This window comes from Wyeomyia smithii, chromosome 1, assembly GCF_029784165.1.
Source record: "Wyeomyia smithii strain HCP4-BCI-WySm-NY-G18 chromosome 1, ASM2978416v1, whole genome shotgun sequence".
Taxonomy (NCBI): Eukaryota; Metazoa; Arthropoda; class Insecta; order Diptera; family Culicidae; genus Wyeomyia; species Wyeomyia smithii.
The window spans coordinates 196,755,655-196,772,628 of NC_073694.1; the positions used below are offsets into that span (position 1 = coordinate 196,755,655).

Sequence of the window (16,974 nt, forward strand, 5' to 3'; positions counted from 1 at the left end):
AGAGCTTAGTGCCCAGTTGAAAGAAGTCTCCGTGGGCCGTCAGTAATCAACAACAGAAATAACAAAAATTTCATTCGAAATATTGATCGCAACCTGTGTGACGTAGAGGAACTGCTCGATTAACCCATATATTCATCACATACAACATGATAACACAATTGAAAACAGGAAAAACGCATATTTTCTTCTTAAACCAATATGATAATCCATGAATTGAATTCTTCTTAGTTCATTTTAGATTCCTCATAAAGCATAATCCTCAAAAACTCACTTAAAAGCACTAAAATTGATAATATAGTCGGGCATCTGCACTCGAAAACTCATTTGATTCAATCACCTACCTCAGAAAACAAAACCCGCGCATCGTTCTATACGGCTACAATGGGACTCGTTCAGCAGCCAACCAAAGTTTTTTTCATCACTAGCGGACCACTTTTTAATTTAATCACTATACCAAATTTCTCACTACACTAAGAATACTTTTATCTTTAAAATGTTCACCTCAAATTTCCCAAAACAAGCTTGAGTTATCAGAAATATATGAGATGAATTTCTACAATTCCTGAATTTCAACTGTATGTTTCACTGCGTTGAAGAAAACAAGTTGCCATATCAGTTTCTGTTAATACGAAACAATCACACTGAAAATGATTAATTATTCCGACATAATTGACACAAATCTACAGCACTGTAGTGGTTACCTAGGTTACCAATTTTGCACGTAAACAACTGCAGAGGATATCTAGGTAACGTTCGTTCATAAAAGTGTGATTCATTCATGATTAACAGTGTGATGAATATGGGGGCGTCGTGAGATGAATAATTGAGCAGTGAGATGGATATGGAAGCGTTGTGAAAAATGGATTGTTTTACAGAATTCAGGATAAATCTAGCTGATATTATTAAATATACAATGCTAAACGATTCCATAAGAGCACGTTTGCAGATTTAGTTTATTTGTTCAATGATTTCGTGAAAATTTGGTGTTTAATCCGTGAATTCTTCGTGAATATCGGCTTAATGAGATGAATAATGGAGCAGTTCCCCTACATGTTCATTTTATCGAAGCGCTCTTTAGACTTTTTTTTAGTAATAACTGAGAAGAACTAAAAATATTCCGTTTTCTAAATGTGATAGCTTAGAGTTTTGGGTACAAACATATTCTACTACAACTTCAAATGTGACTAAAATCGATAGGAATGCTGAAAATTTTCAAATTAATACTGAACGATTCGAATGACGTAAAAAAGAGGTTCTCTTAACCATCATGTTTTTTGCTGAATCTGTTTAACCCTTTAAGCCCGAGCCCACACAATTGTGTAGGTGAAAGGTGAATAAACAAAGCCTTCTCTCTTGAATTGAACGTCAAATTTGTTATTGTATCGCTCACAACACTGATGTATGTAGCTATTACTTCCGTTTTGGGTTTTGTATCACGTCACCTGCTACCTACACATTTGTGTGGGCTTGGGCTTAAAGGGTAGAAATTGGATATTAAAACTTAGAAGAGGTTTTTCCTAAATCCCAATATCAAATTTCGATTCCGAAATAATAAAAAGGTATTGAGTTTTGTTTGAAAATGTGATTAAATACTTGGAGCCACAAATAAATCCAATTTTTTTTGTTGAGACTAATTAATCGAATTAATTGAATAGTTTCTGGAACTTAGTTGATAACTTTTGAATAAATTGAATGTATAAACAGGTAAATTTCGGATGCAATAGGTATTCAACAGTTTACACACCTGGGCACAGTTTAAGATAGGGTCGATTGGTATCACTGGTGCCAAAATGTGCTATGTATTTTAATTACAAATATCACTTTCGCAAAACAACCAAAATAAAAAAAAATTAATAATCGTTTGTTGACTCCTCAGTAGTGAATAGCAGTATACCTTTCGATCATACTGAGTATTCACAGCGGTAAAGTTGAAATTTTAGGCCATTGGCGATATAAAAGAAGAGCCCTTACATTAAAGGACTTTGATTGCCGAAGATTCTGTTCGTGCTGTTGGCTCACGAAAGCCACTCAAGTGATGGGCCACAATCGATATCGTAATTGAATTTGTAATCCTACTCTTAACTGCCATCGAAATAGCACTGAATAAATGGCCGCTTTTGGTTGTTGTGGATGCGACCGTAAAAAAAGCGCTTCTCTTCATCTCGCGGAAAAAACGTAAACCACGGACGATTCTCCTGTCGTCCGGAAGTCTGTATAGTGTGGGCACATTAAAGGTAAACGAAACGATGTCTATTATAGCAGCTTCCGTTACTAGCTGGAAATTCTTTTTTTTAAGGACAATTCTGCCGCTTTAAATAAAATAAAGAATCTACACTATAGAATGAGAGAGAGAGAGCGAGAGGGTATGTGAGATGTCGTTTCTCCGTTCCACTGTCTTCGTCTACTGTCGCAAGCATCCGAGCAATTGATCAATCAAATCTCGCGTAATTTTTCAAAGGGACCTAAGTAACAATGACAGATTCTCTCCTCTCTCACTTTGTTCCGTTAATTACGTTGTCATTATATATATTTTCTAAGCTTTCTTCCCCTTAATCGAGAGATAGTAATACTGTCTTGCTTACTATGTATTGAATGTTATAAAATATGGAAAAAATAACATAATTATTGATCAAAGAGAAAGTAAACAAAGAGAATCTCTCAATGTTAGATAGGTCGCTTTGAAAAATTACGCGAGAAATGTTTGATGGAATTATTTATAGAACTGTCGTGATTGATATCAAAAATAGTGTTTAGAGGAATTTAGCTGCAGTAGACAAAAAAAATTCAATAGTTCTGTAAGATAAAGTGCCACACCACGGAGCAGCATGCAATAGTCAACGCGTAGAAGCTGGAAAAGTGTGCGAAAGTGCTGTTCAAACGAGCGATGACAAAACATCACATTTCTCTTCTGTGAAGAGTACTCGGTGTAGGAGAGCCGACAAACGTCGGCCAAAAGCTGAGCGGCTGAGAGGCTGTTCCTTGGCGATATCATACTGTCTGCGATACATCTCAATTAGTCTGAATAAAGTACAACCGCTGATTTGCTTGACTATCGCTTCTTGACAGACCACATCAACTGGTCATCATGTATGGTATGCTGCTGGAAAGCGTTCAACACTTTGTACAGGTGAGTTTGGTATGTATGTTAATAATGGCAGTAAATTTTTTATCGTTGCTTGACGGTGAGGAACTATAACGAACAAGCAGGAAGCTTGTTTAAAAAAGTCTAATCTGTACACCGTCTAGAATGAAATAATAAAAAATTCTAAATTATGGTCCTGCTTTTGAATATTTTTGGTGTAAATTTATGCTCAAAAGGCATTTAACAATTTTAACTCGTCCATTATAATGTTGTGTTGAAAAACAGTACATTGGCAGCTCAGCCCTCAGATGCAAACATTGATGAAAACAAGAAAAACATGTAAAACAATACGAAAATGTGGAACGTGTAAAAGTGTCAAAATCGTTTCAAACGTACCCAAAATGATTTATTTATTGAAACAAGTTTTGTTCGTGCAAATTATATACAATAAACGATTCAAGAAAAATAAACTTTAAAATTATAATCTCGCAAACAGAATTAATTATCTTGATCGACAAACAAAATTTAAAAAAAATCTCCTCTAGCTTTTCTCGTTGTTAATTGAGCGTCGAGTTTGCATCTGAGGGTTGCTGTCAACCGTCCGAAAGCAGGTAAACAAATGTTGAATGAGATTTCATCGTTCTTCAAAAGTTGGCAGGGGAAGCTCCAAGCTGTCCTGATCTTGAAATAAAAGCTCTGCATTCGTAGTGGAAACAAACTCAACAACGAATTTCAGATTTGTCTCTCCGCAACGGAAACCCAATTTGAATCCGACGCGAAAAAGCACTGCATAATTTATATTTATGATCATTTTTTTTTTCGCGTGTGTACATTTTTATCCTCCTATGTATAGAGTATGCGACAACTGGCTTTCAGGTTCTCAACTAATGGCACCCGTGGTATGGCAACGGATCGATTGATTGTGCAGTGAGCACATTATAGAATTTTCCAGTGGCGGAAATAAATTGGGCAGGTGGCCTGAGGAAAATTTCGTTGCCCGTGATAGGAAGGTTGCGAAACACACAGGGCACACACAGAGATGAGGTGTTGAAAGCAAATTGTTTTGGTACTCGGTGTTAGGTCTGTGGCAGGTTTAACTAAATCAATATTGTTTGTATTTGAAGTTTGATAATAATAATACTTTGAATTCGTTTCCCCATTTTTTTTAAAACAATGTAGCTTGTAAAAATGAAATTGTTTTAAATATTATAAAAAATATTTCGTGTTTTGTGATTGCCCGACCAAAAGCATTCAATTAGCGCTAATCAATTGTTCACATTGCTTACTCATTACAGGAAAGATCTAACAAAATTATCGTATATTTAATTTTATTACAGTTTGAATCTAATTAAATGGAACATCATTCAATTTCCACAGACTTGCATTAAAAAATAAACCTGCATAGAGTGCAATTAATCTGCCACAACCTGTCATCGTTTAAAGTAAAAAAGTAATCTTTCCTCAGTAAAAATTTAAAAGGCCTTTCAAAATATTCAAGAACAGTAAGATCTTTTCTGTAGAAAGCTACGAATTACAAAAATACTCGTAAACACAATGTACGGTGTTATTCTGCAAGGAATGCATCAAGGTGTGCTGGTAAGTATCGGTCTGCAAACCAAGATTGTGTTGTTTCCCCCCCGGTTGTGACGTTTGTTTGTTTCTTAACACACCTGTTGACCTACCGTGTTTGTGTTGTCAACGTTTCTTAGCTGGAACAACTGTTTGTTTACTCGTTATTCTGTGTGGTGTCCTTCAGAAATATTTCCACCATGCCAATCCAAAACCCGTTGAAAAACTAAAGCTCTGAACTTGCCTGGTCAGATTCTATTCTTCGGTACTCTCGTTTGGATTGTTTTTTAAACATAATTAATTGTAGCTTGCATACAAGTTCTTTAAAATTCGCCGTTAGACGCAATCTCACCACCGAAGCGCTTTGGGCGCTTCAAATTTCTACCACAAACTGGTTGGAAGGCAACTCTTCAGACATCATGACATAAGTCGAGTTGAAAGTTTGTCAAGCGGTCCATCTGTCTCTGTTTGTCTGTGTCCCGTTTCTAGTGTATTTTTCTATCCCGTGTTTACGTTTGTATCGTTTCCCCTCACAACATCTAGTGTGCCTTGTGTGTTTTCGTGCACGTGTGCAGTTTTTGCAGAATCTCCGGTTTGACCACGGAACGAAAAGCTAGATTCAAAGCTATACCTAAATAGCCTACAAGAACCTGTAACACACCATTGTTCGTACGTCAGGTCGATTAAGCCACACTTAGTGACACCAACATATACAAAGTTTTCTTTTTAATCCTCTGTTCTGTATCACATTCTTGCTTCACTAGTAAATGGTGCTGGAATTTTATATGTAGTTTTAGGCCGTTAAATTTGCCAACGATGAGTCTTATTAATTTTGAGTACCTATATCAATTACTAACTGCCATTTGAGCAATTTTTTTTTTCTTCATCTATAGTGTATTTGACACGGCACAAATACAATTCAATGTTTAACGGCGCCAATTATATTTGGTAGCTTACTTTCTAAAGTATCTTAATAACTAAAAGCAAATTTTTTATCCTCGCTGCCGACTACGAGCTGAAACTAAATCTAACTTAAAGCTAGAATATTTTGCATTAAAAGCACAGGTTTGCTGTTTGATGGTTTTCATTGCCATAGGTAAGCAGCATATTAAATTTGTTCCGCTGCTGGGCCAAGATATTACGGACATTTGAGCAATATAACGGAAAATAGATGGATGACAAAATATGAGACTTTTTGCTTTGTTGAAAACATTGTTCAAACTGCTGCATCGGTTTATTAGTTGTTTTGAGATTTCGGTTGACCAAGGCCCAATACCGTTCGATAGGAGCTTTGACAGTTTGATTATTTTGAAAATGTCGGCCATTTTACTTTTTCTTAATGTGGTTTGAAACTCCTGTCCTAGAAGCTGCTCGGAGTCAATCTTCACATAAGTTTCGTCGACCATGACGGTACATTCGAACTTTGTAAGCAGAATTGCATACAGCTTTCGGAACCGCTACCCTGGCGACGTATTTTGTTTATAATCTCGGTTCGCCACCTGGACTTTCTTAACGTGAAACGAAACGGAGTCCAAGCATGGGAGGACCGCTGGCTTCCTCCAGCATACTACCGCATTTCGGGAATTCCTCATAGAACATCTTAAATTTTTCAAATAACCTGCAACTATTTATTGTAAAACTGCTAAACCAAAATCAGAGCACCTGAATTAATCAGTTTGCTCATTTGGTTTCACCGTAAAACCTTTTAAACGGTTCAATCTTGCTACTTTCAACATCTCTATTTTTTTCTCTCTCGGTGTTGTTTACATTTCCGACACTTAAGAGTCGCGTGTCCATTCAAACTATGTATAATTTTCTTTTTACAGAAATAAACAGCGCGATCGTAACTAACTTCCGCTAAAAATCGGCCGAAATGGGCTGAAACTTGCTTCTGAAGTGTACTGCCTCGCAAAAGTCAACTGAGTGTGTCTAATTTTGCACCCGTGTTGTCAGCAGCAGGCTGTGCTAGCATATAGAAATGTTCAAATTGTTATGATTCTGTTGAATTTTATAGCATCACAAAAAATAAATATTTAACAATGATAAAATAACGTTTGGATACCGTTCCGTTTCATCTTAAACGTCGAAAACCCGTCTCGATTCTAGACCCGCACAGTAGCGGACATTGAACTTGTCAGCGACGTCCCGGATAGAGAGGTTAGAATTCCGCTTATACCACACTCAACATATTTTTCACGTTATTGTTACGTGAAATTTTCTGTACTTATTCATTTTCTGTCATTTTGCATGATTTATGTGACAAACATAACATCTACGTGAAAATCACATGCATACTATGTTCTATCACGTAGCATCTACGTCAACTTGGAAACGTCAAACAGAGTGAAGTATCGCGTTAACTCTCCGTGTGAAAATACACAGAAATCAAAATGGCGAAGCTGTTGTCTGATGTTGTCTTTGAACATGAAAGGAATTCCTCGATGACTTCCCAATGAGTGAGCTTCAGAAAAACCATAAGAATCTGGCATCGGGATTTCACACAGATTCAGTTCAAATCGCGAAGAATTTCTTGAACATAAACAGTTGCAGCTAACAGTGATTATCGCCAGAGAATGTCGCAATATCATTTTGCCATTTTGTATGTCGTTTAATTTATTCACGAATTGGCGATTTTGCATGCCTGTGCGACTTATAGACTAATTAGTTGGATAATTTCTGAAAACTTGTCCTTGTCTCTCAAGAACTTGGGAAACCACAATTGAATATTATACGTTGTATAAAACGTAGAACCTATCAGACAATCAAATGCTTTTCACTTTACCGGTAAATAATTCTACGTGAAACTCCCATGGAATGTATATGTCTACTGAATAAGATTCACAGAATAAATCACCTCACCAGTTCATGATGAACTCAAATGACAATTACGTAAAATCTACATAAAAATGACAGTGGAAAATATTCACATAACTTATCCGGTAATTATAACTTGAAAAATATTTTGAGTGCACAATTGTCGCTTCTACACGCAAGCAAAATTTAAACATGCTGCTCCTCTAGCAGTGCTTCCTAAAGCCAGAGAAAATTCTTAAGGCCGAAAAAGGGAAACATAGAAAATTATTCCAAATTGAGTTCAGTATCCCCGAATAGTGCTTTCTAAGGCAAGAAAAGGTCAAATTAGAAAATGATCCCAAACTGAAAAGTGATTCCTACGGCCAGAAAAGGCAAAAATAGATAATGACCCCAAATTGAGCTCAGAATTGCCAAAAAGTGCTTCCTAAGGCCAAAAAGGGCAAAATAGAAAATGATCTCAAATTGAGCTCAGAACCGCCGGAAAGTGCTTCCTAAGGCCATAAAAGGGCAAAATAGAAAATTACCCCAATTTGAGGTCAGAATCACCGAAAAATGCTTACTAAGACCAAAAAAGGGCAAAACAGAAAATGACCCCAAATTGAGCTCAGAATCGCAGAAAAGTGCTTCCTAAGGCCAAAAAGGGCAAAATAGCAAATGACCCCAAATTGAGCTAAGAATCACCGGAAAGTGTTTCCTAAGGCCAAAAAAGGGCAAAATATAAAATGACCCCAAATTGAGCTCAGAAGGTTCTTCCTAAGGCCAAAAAGGGCAAAATACAGAATGACCCCAAATTGAGCTCAGAATCGCCAAAAGGTGCTTCCTAAGGCCAAAAGGGCAAAATAGAAAATGACCTCATATTGAGCTCAGAATCACCGAAAAGTGCTTACTTAGACCAAAAAAGGGCAAAACAGAAAATGACTCCAAATTGAGCTCAGAAACGCAGAAAAGTGCTTCCTAAGGCCAAAAGAGGCCAAAATAGATAATGACCCCAAATTGAGCCAAAAATCGCCGGAAAGTGCTTCCTAAGGTCAAAAAAGGGTAGAATAGAAAATGACCCCAAATTCAGCTCAGAATCGCCAGTAGGTGCTTTCTAAGACCAAAAAGGGCAAAATAGAAAATGACCCCAAATTGAGCTCAGAATCACCGGAAAGTGTTTCCTAAGGCCAAAAAAGGGCAAAATATAAAATGACCCCAAATTGTGCTCAGAACGTTCTTCCTAAGGCCAAAAAGAGCAAAATAGAGAATTAAAAACGCAGAAAAGTGCTTCCTAAGGCCAAAAAAGGCCAAAATAGATAATGACCCCAAATTGAATTGATTGCCAAAAAAGAGCAAAATAGAAAATGATCCCAAATCGAACTCAGAATCGCCGGAAAGTGCTTCCTAAGGCCAAAAAAGGGCAAAATCTAAAATAACCCCAAATTAGGCTCAGAATCACCGAAATGTGCTTTCCAATCCTAAAAAGGGGCAAAATAGAAATTGATCCCAAATTGAGCTCAGAATCGCCAAAAGGCTTTCTAAGGCCAAAAAAATTGCACATGAAGATCATAACCGTTAAATCGAACATCAAATCAAACTTTCCCTAAGAACTTCTTCAATTACGTAAAAACCAAACTAAAAAGTAACAACTTTCTATCACGAATGCATCTGACAGTAATGTAGGACACACTAGTAATGAAATATGTAGTCTTTTTGCCACTTTTTTTTCAAGAGATATACCCCACATTTGAAGGAACAGACCGCGACCGCAATATTTCTCGTATTTTCCTGAATATTCGAATTCTTTCTCTGTCAATCAAATATCTGAATTCGAGATTCAGAACGCTACGAAATGTCCTGGACCTGACAGAATAGCTCAAATTTTTCTCAAAAACTCGGCAGAAGAACTATCTACACCTTTACTTTACCTCTTTAATATGTCTCTGAAGAGTGGAATTTTTCCAGAACCTTGGAAAATCTCATATTTAGTGCCAATTTTCAAATCTGGCGCGAGATCTGACATTCATAGTTATTGTGGAATTGCCATTATTTCATGCATTCCAAAATTATTTGAATCAAAACTAAATGAAAAAATCCTTCAGCAAGTAAAACACCAAATTACAACTCAACAGCACGGCTTTTTCAAAGGCCGATCAACTACCACAAATCTTTTGGAATTCATAACTTTCACTTTGGCTGTAACGGACAACGGCAACCACGAAGAAGCTCTTTATTAGGACTTTAGCAAGGCATTTGACAGAATCGACATACCTTTATTGCTCTTCAAGCTCGAAAAATACGGCATCGAAACAAAATTTTTGGAATGGCTGCAGTCATACTTAACAAAACGAACACAAATAGTCCGCTTTCAAAATTACTTTTCAAACCCAATAGAAGTAACTTCCGGGGTTCCTCAAGGTTCTCACCTGGGCCCTCTTCCTTCTATATTATACGTGAATGACATTTCATTTCTTCTTAAATCAATACATGTGCTTGTATATGCTGACGACATGAAGCTCTTTATAGAAATAATCAATGCAGAAGACTTCGAAATATTCCAGAATGAAATTAATGTATTCTACACTTTGTGCAACAAAAGCCTATTGCAACTCAACATTAAAAAAATGTAATTTAATAGCCTTTAGCAGAAAAACAGTAACACCACCAACAGACATTTTCTTAGGAAACCAACCAGAAGAAGAATGCAAAATCGTAAGGGACCTAGGCGTAGTCTTAGACTCCAAACTTACATTCATAGAACATTATAACACAAAAATCAACAAAGCAAATAGTATGCTGAGCTTTATAAAACGCTTCGGGCATAATTTCCAAGACCCATACACAATTAAACTATTATATATTACATACGTCCGACCAATTCTGGAATATTGTAGCATTATATGGAATCCCTATATTGTAACACATGAAGAACGCATTGAATCTGTCCATAAACAATTTTTTTTGTACGCGCTTCGTAAGCTAAATTTGACAGCATTTCCCTTACCATCATATGAAGCACGCTGCATGCTTATAGACATACAAGCACTTAAAAAACGCCGCGAACTTTGAATGCTTCACTATATCAATGACATTATTTCTCAACGCGTGCAATCTTCTAAATTATTATAGCAACTAAATTTTTATGCACCCAGTCGTCAATTAGGATATCGTAAAATATTTTCGGAAAGCTCTCACAGAACTAACTACTCAAAAAATGGTCCAATAAATCGCATGATGTGTCACTATAATCAGCACTGCGAAAATATCGACATCACTATGGGCAGAAATCAAATCAAAAAACGACTAATTACTGAAAATAATGTATAGAATATAAGTAAACATTGTATTATTATAACTGTAGTCTACATTCGCTTGACGAAATAAATAAATAAATAAAATAAATAAATAAAAAGGCAAAATAGAAAATGACCCCAAATTGAGCACAAAATCGCCAAAAAAAACTTCCTTAGGCCAAAAAAGAGCGAAATAGAAAATGCCCCAAATTGAGCTCAAAATCGCCGAAAAGTGCTTCCTAAGATCAAAAAAGAGCAAAATAGAAATTGATCCCAAATTGAGCTAAGAATCGCCGAAAAGTGCTTCTTGAGGCCAAAAAAGGCAAAATAGAAAATGATCACACACTGAGCTAAGAATCACCGAAAAGTGCCAGAAGAAGGCAAAATAGAGAATGATCCCAAATTGAGCTCAGAATCGCCGAAAAGTGCTTCCTAAGGCCAGAAAAGGGCAAAGTAGAAAATGATCTCAAATTGAGCTCAGAATCGCCGAAACGTGCTTCGTAAGGACAAAACCGGCCAGAATAGAAATTTCATATATTCCAGCATACCTTGTAACACAAAATAATATACAAACTATAACATGAAAATCTTAAAGTTGGGAAAGTGAATTTTAACAAAAAAAATGAAATTCGAGAAACAAATAAGCAAGATAAACTGTCGAGCATTTAAATAATTTTATTCTTCATGATGATTTCACTGGTCATTTATCTGTTTCGTTAGCAGAAGTTACACTCTGCAAAAAAGTCCCTCGCATTGTGTCTAGCCAGCGGCTTTCAACGTCTTTCGCTTCGTTAAATAATTATCTCCCGGTTCGTTGAAGCATTTACACTTACCTGCATCTCTTTGACTTGGGAAAGTTGCTGTAATTTTTTGCCAATTTCACATTTTTGGGTAAGTTTGAAGTCAAAAAAGGGGTTTATGAATGCGTGAAAAAATGAGCGCCGGTTAAACTGTGTTAAGGCGGATTTGTGTTTCAACTCATTTTATTTCGTGCCGGCTAAGTGAGCAGGATTTCTAAGAGAAGCAAAGTAGCTACCGTGAATCCTCTGCAGACCCCGCGAAAACAAGATGAAAGGTGTCTCGCGTAGGTCTGCGAAAATTGAATTTAAACATTATTCTCGAAGTTTGATAAGTACTCAAAGCAAATTGGAGGTATAGAACAACGCAATTCCACCTCTGAAAGAAGCATTCAAATGATTGATTATTGATAGAAGCATTGTCAATTAAAATAAGTTACTATCGCGTTCCTGCGCATTTCAAGTGCAGCCGTTCAACCAGGCCTGTGTTTTAACCTACGTGATGGTGTCCGGCCCGGAAGCGGGTAATCGTTTTTCACGACACAATAATTCCATTCGTGATAAGTCATTTCGGATATAATTCAATTTTATATCTTTACCGCCGTTTATACTCTAGACTGCAGAGCGCTACCGGCCTACGTGTCTAGCTTGTGACATAGTTTTGCGGCGTGCCACATGCGATTGACCGCGGTATCGGGAGTGACTGTCTTTTGTGTCAACTTTGGGACGATTGGTGTTTGATGATCTATTAATCGTTGACTTGCTCTTGAAGGGAACAAATACCAATGTGTACTCGTGGTGCGGAGTAAGAAGCCTTAACTGTTGAAGACCAACAAAAAAGTATAAAATTTATGACGTTAATACATGGTGGTGAATCATTTGACAGAATAATCAATATTTACTGCCTTAGTTTGATATGTAATTATTTTGCTATTGAGAACATTGAAGTGTTTGTGGTTTTTAATAAAGGAATTGTTTTTTGTTCAGGAAACACAATTCCCAATCCAAATTAGTAATCAATATTTAATACACTAATATTAATATTTAATAATTAATATAGATTAATTCTTTCAGAACCCTTGCTCTAGGGGTAAGTTTAAATATAAATTATGATTGTATATTAGAAAAGCTACCTTCTCATTCACATTGCTGATGGGTTGTTCGGACGGACGTTTCCAAAACTTTCCCAATTGGATTATGAACCCCTCAAGCTAGTGCTGGAGATTTCATTTGTAAGCAACGCCGAAAGTTCAAACAGCGGTTCAGAGAAAGAATCGTTTGAGTTTTTCGTTAAACGGGGTGGCTTTATTCACTAACTGCCAATTTTAAGAAAAAGATTTACGATCTGAATCCCAATCAGCTACTGCAGGTGTAAGTTTCGCATAATTTTTATGTGAACGTAATCGTATTTTACTAATTTCAGTTTGAACGAAGGTAATTCTCCGATGCTTTTCAGTTTCTATGATTTTTAAACCCTATTAATATCATTCCGTTTAAACTTATCTAATTTTATACCATTCGCATCGGTTTTCCCTAAATTCAAGTCTAATTAGTGTTAAGTGGACAGATGCTATTAACTTCAGCATGAGTTGGCCATTTACTCAAGGCGAATGTGGCTATCAATGAAATTGACATAACAAATGGCAGTGAAGTACCTCTGCTAGGGGTGCGTACCGCCTATCTATCATACTATCGGGTTCCGTTATTCAACCTAAATGAATGTTAAATAGATCAGAACTCATTTACGGCAACGTATCAGTGTCAGCAATATATTATTAAAGATCACAAGTTATTTTAGAAACGACATTTCTGTCGGAAAGAATAGATTCATTCAACTCCCATCGAGGAATAATTATAATAAAATTGAATTGACAAAAAAAGCGAAAAGGAGACTTATTTTACTAAATTAGCAGGTGAAAATGATGGAACAGCTTATTTGTTTTTTGGTGTCTCACGCGTGAATTTTTTTTCAATCGTTCTTTCGATATCGACTTTCCATTTGATACGGCTGTCAGTACAATTGCAAATTAGGGAGGAAGAAATGGTTCGAAAGTGCCACCAGGGACTGCATTAGGATTTTTGCTGTTTATGTACTTCTGCGGCGAGGTAATAAGAAACAGAAGCTTGCCCAGAGTGGAGCACATTTTTTTTCCATTTTTTTCGTAACAGTAAAAGCTAATTTCTGACTGCTCATGAAATCTCGTCTTCATATTAAAACCATCAACGAATAGAATAATATGGATCGAACAAAGATACAGTTTCAGGGCTTAATATGTGATATATTCAAAACCTATTAGAAGTATAAAAGCGTTTCAGTTATTTTAATTAGTCTCTTGAGTCTTTTCATTTCTATTTTATTTAGGACAATCTCATTATTCTTCACTCGGCGCCGATTCAAAACTAAACTACAATTTCGGTCGTGGTATACACCTTGCTTAGCGATATTTTTAGGCTGAAAATAATGAACGTAAAACTCTGCTTTCGTAGCATTAAATTCCAACTCAACAGGGTGAAAATAAAACACAAGTCAAAACCAATAATGTTTACTGTTTCTCTAATCAATCCTTTGCAGCGCAAATCCCCGACCGACCCAATTTGCTGTACAAACAATCAGCCAATTAACCAGCAATCATATTTGTGTTATCCATCATCACATATTCAGTAGCAAAACAATAACCTTTGCTCTCGCAACGCAATCATCGTTCTACCCGGTTTCACGTGATTTATTCTGTGGAGCATTTGTTTGCTTTTTCTTTGTACACCTGCTTTGACTACCGCCCCCCACTTTCGAGAAAAAAATTGATATTCACTGGAAATTAAATTAAGATTCTCACCCTTTCTTTTCCTCGCGCCTCCACGGGCCGATCTAATCTTCCGACTCGATCGATGTAGCTCGAGTATGGCGAACACATATGGAGACAGGCGTTACTGACGACTGGCTGCAAGCTGACGGTGTTCAACACGTATCAGGTAAGCAGAGCTTTTCCACACCAGCGCGCGGCATGATTTGCATACTCATTAGGCGTACCCTGCGTTATTCGGTTAACATGAATATGTCTCTTTTTCCACCATCAGCAATACCCGGATAGCCTCATACCGGATCTGGCGGCTGCGTTATCGGCAATCACTGGGAAAAGCATCGACGAGTTCATGGTCTTTTTCGGGCGCTGCTTCGTGCGATTCTTCAGCAACTTTGGCTACGATGAGCTGATCAAGGCAACAGGACGATACTTTTGCGATTTCCTGCACTCGGTGGATAATATTCACCTGCAGATGCGGTTCACCTATCGGAAGATGAAAAGCCCTTCGATGCAGCTGACCGAGATGGACGAAAACGGTGCGGTACTGGTGTACCGCAGCACCCGGTCGGGCTTTTCCAAGTACCTACGGGGACAGCTGATGGAAATCGCCAAGCAGCTGTACAATATGGATATCACCATTAAGGTACTGGAAAGCCAGAACGATGTTCCTGGTGGCACGGCGGGACCGATCTCAATACAGGGTGGCTTGAAGACGGTGATCGTGAAGTATCGGCTGGATTTCGACAACCGGGCGTATGTGAGTATGGACCCTGTAGGAGTGTTTATGTCGTTTGTTTTGTTTTTTTTTTCACTTTCTTCGATACCAGCAAAATGGTACTATTAAAATGTCTCACAGTCAGCTTGCTGCAAACTTTTACTCAGCATTCTAGAATATATATCACCAAGATAACAAGGAATGCGGGATTTCGAAATATTGTAAAGTTGGGGCATTGAAAGTCTAGGTTTTTAGGATTAGGTCCCTACAAAAGATTGAGAGATTTGATCAATTGCACACAAAGTCGATACAAATACATTTTAGGTTATTGAAAGCTCATGATTTCAGGATATTAGGATTTAAGGATATAAGAAGTTTATATTCCAGCAATTTGAAATATTATGAATATAAAGAATTTCAGATTATATGGAATTTTAAGAAGTAGGAATTTTAGAATTTTGCGATATTAGTTATTTGAATTACACGTTTTTTTAAATATATGATTGTAAGAATCCATACTGTTAGAAATTTATAATTTCCAAATTATATCATTGCGATATTTTAAGACTTGGGACTTAAGGATCGCAGAAATTTATAATTATAATAACACAAGGCAACATTTTTTCCTTTGGTTCCTATGTACACTGGAGTCTTTTTTTCGCGGTTTATTGTACCACGTTTAAAAGAGTAGATAAGATTTACTTATACAAAACTTATTTGATACCGCGTACAAATAATCTTCCGAATCGCGTAAAAATAATCTCGTTATTGTGAAAAAATCGCATAAAAATAATCCGCGTAAAAGAGGCCCCAGTGAATGATTTTTTTTATGTATATTGATGCCAAAAACAAATTTCTCCGAGTTTGGGCCTATTTCGCCTTAAGAGGCAATAATGGCGTCATTTTGAATATTTGATTGTTTTGTCGACGCCATCTTGTTTTGAAGTTAAACATCAAAATTCAAAACTTCTATCCACCTAACAGCGTTCCCTTACCCATCTTTTGAAAGATGATTTCAAATTGGACAAAATTTTCTAAGCTGCCGATGTTTCAAAACAAAAAATTAAGATAAATATGCTTAAGGTGTCGCAATGACTGCATATAGTACCTCCGTGAGCAGTTTAAATAAGACAGAAGACAAATGTTTACGGTACATAGATTGTTGTACACGGAGGAGCCAAGCCCCTAACTTGACTATATGAAATGTGAATGCCCTCATAGAGTCAATCGGATTCTTGTCAACGTTGTTTAATGAACTAAGAATGAAACGAAAACCGTTGTGAAATTTTGAGTCGGTTTTTAACAACATTTTCTCGTTGGAAGCATCGACAGTTAAATGGAAAATGGAAGAAAACGAAATTCATTAAGCTTTTATTGTGCAGGTTGACTACATATAATATCTGTAATAACAGTTCGGCTGAAAAGTTTATAAGGTAACACAGTAATTTTTTTTTTTGCAAAATTCAATTCTATTATTCAACATGTTGCCTTCGAGGGCGGTACAGCGATCATAGCAATCTTGCAACTTTTCGCTACCATTTTTATAGTACTCTTTCACTGCCGGTACCCGCATAACTGTCCCATACTGATTTTGGTCACTTTTGAGTTACCATCGGGAATCGACCTAATTGTTATCATATTTTCTGGAAAAAAATTAAAATTGATACTTTTGTAAGGAAAAACATGGAAAAAATACCAAGTTGTTTTTGTCCCATATTGAAAGTACCCGCATTACAGTCCCACTGCATAGTGGTACAAACTGTAAACATATAATTTTGCTCCAGATTAGTGTGTATTGGATTTTTTTAGGCATATAGAAGTATGTCATTTAATTAACTAGACTAATGTTGTTTTTCTGTAGAACAATCTACGTTGCCAATGATACTGCCGGTTGCTGGTTGAATTTATATGTAATGGGACAAAATAT

General features: G+C 36.7%; 1 protein-coding gene across 11 annotated transcripts in view; it reads left to right on the forward strand.

Moving 5' to 3' along the window:
- The window catches only part of LOC129718773 (soluble guanylate cyclase 89Db-like), a 44,601-nt gene that overhangs the window by 15,912 nt on the left and 11,715 nt on the right, over positions 1-16,974 (forward strand). For 4 of the 11 annotated variants that reach the window (XM_055669823.1, XM_055669834.1, XM_055669829.1 and 1 more), the window contains exons 2-4: positions 2,755-3,127; positions 14,424-14,501; positions 14,607-15,089. In XM_055669823.1, the coding sequence (XP_055525798.1) occupies positions 3,086-3,127; positions 14,424-14,501; positions 14,607-15,089 (603 nt within the window). In that variant the 5' untranslated portion in view covers positions 2,755-3,085. Of the gene's footprint in view, positions 1-2,668; positions 3,128-4,419; positions 4,679-14,357; positions 14,502-14,606; positions 15,090-16,974 lie in introns of those variants that run through there. The other 7 variants (XM_055669831.1, XM_055669826.1, XM_055669833.1 and 4 more) reach the window with 7 other exon arrangements.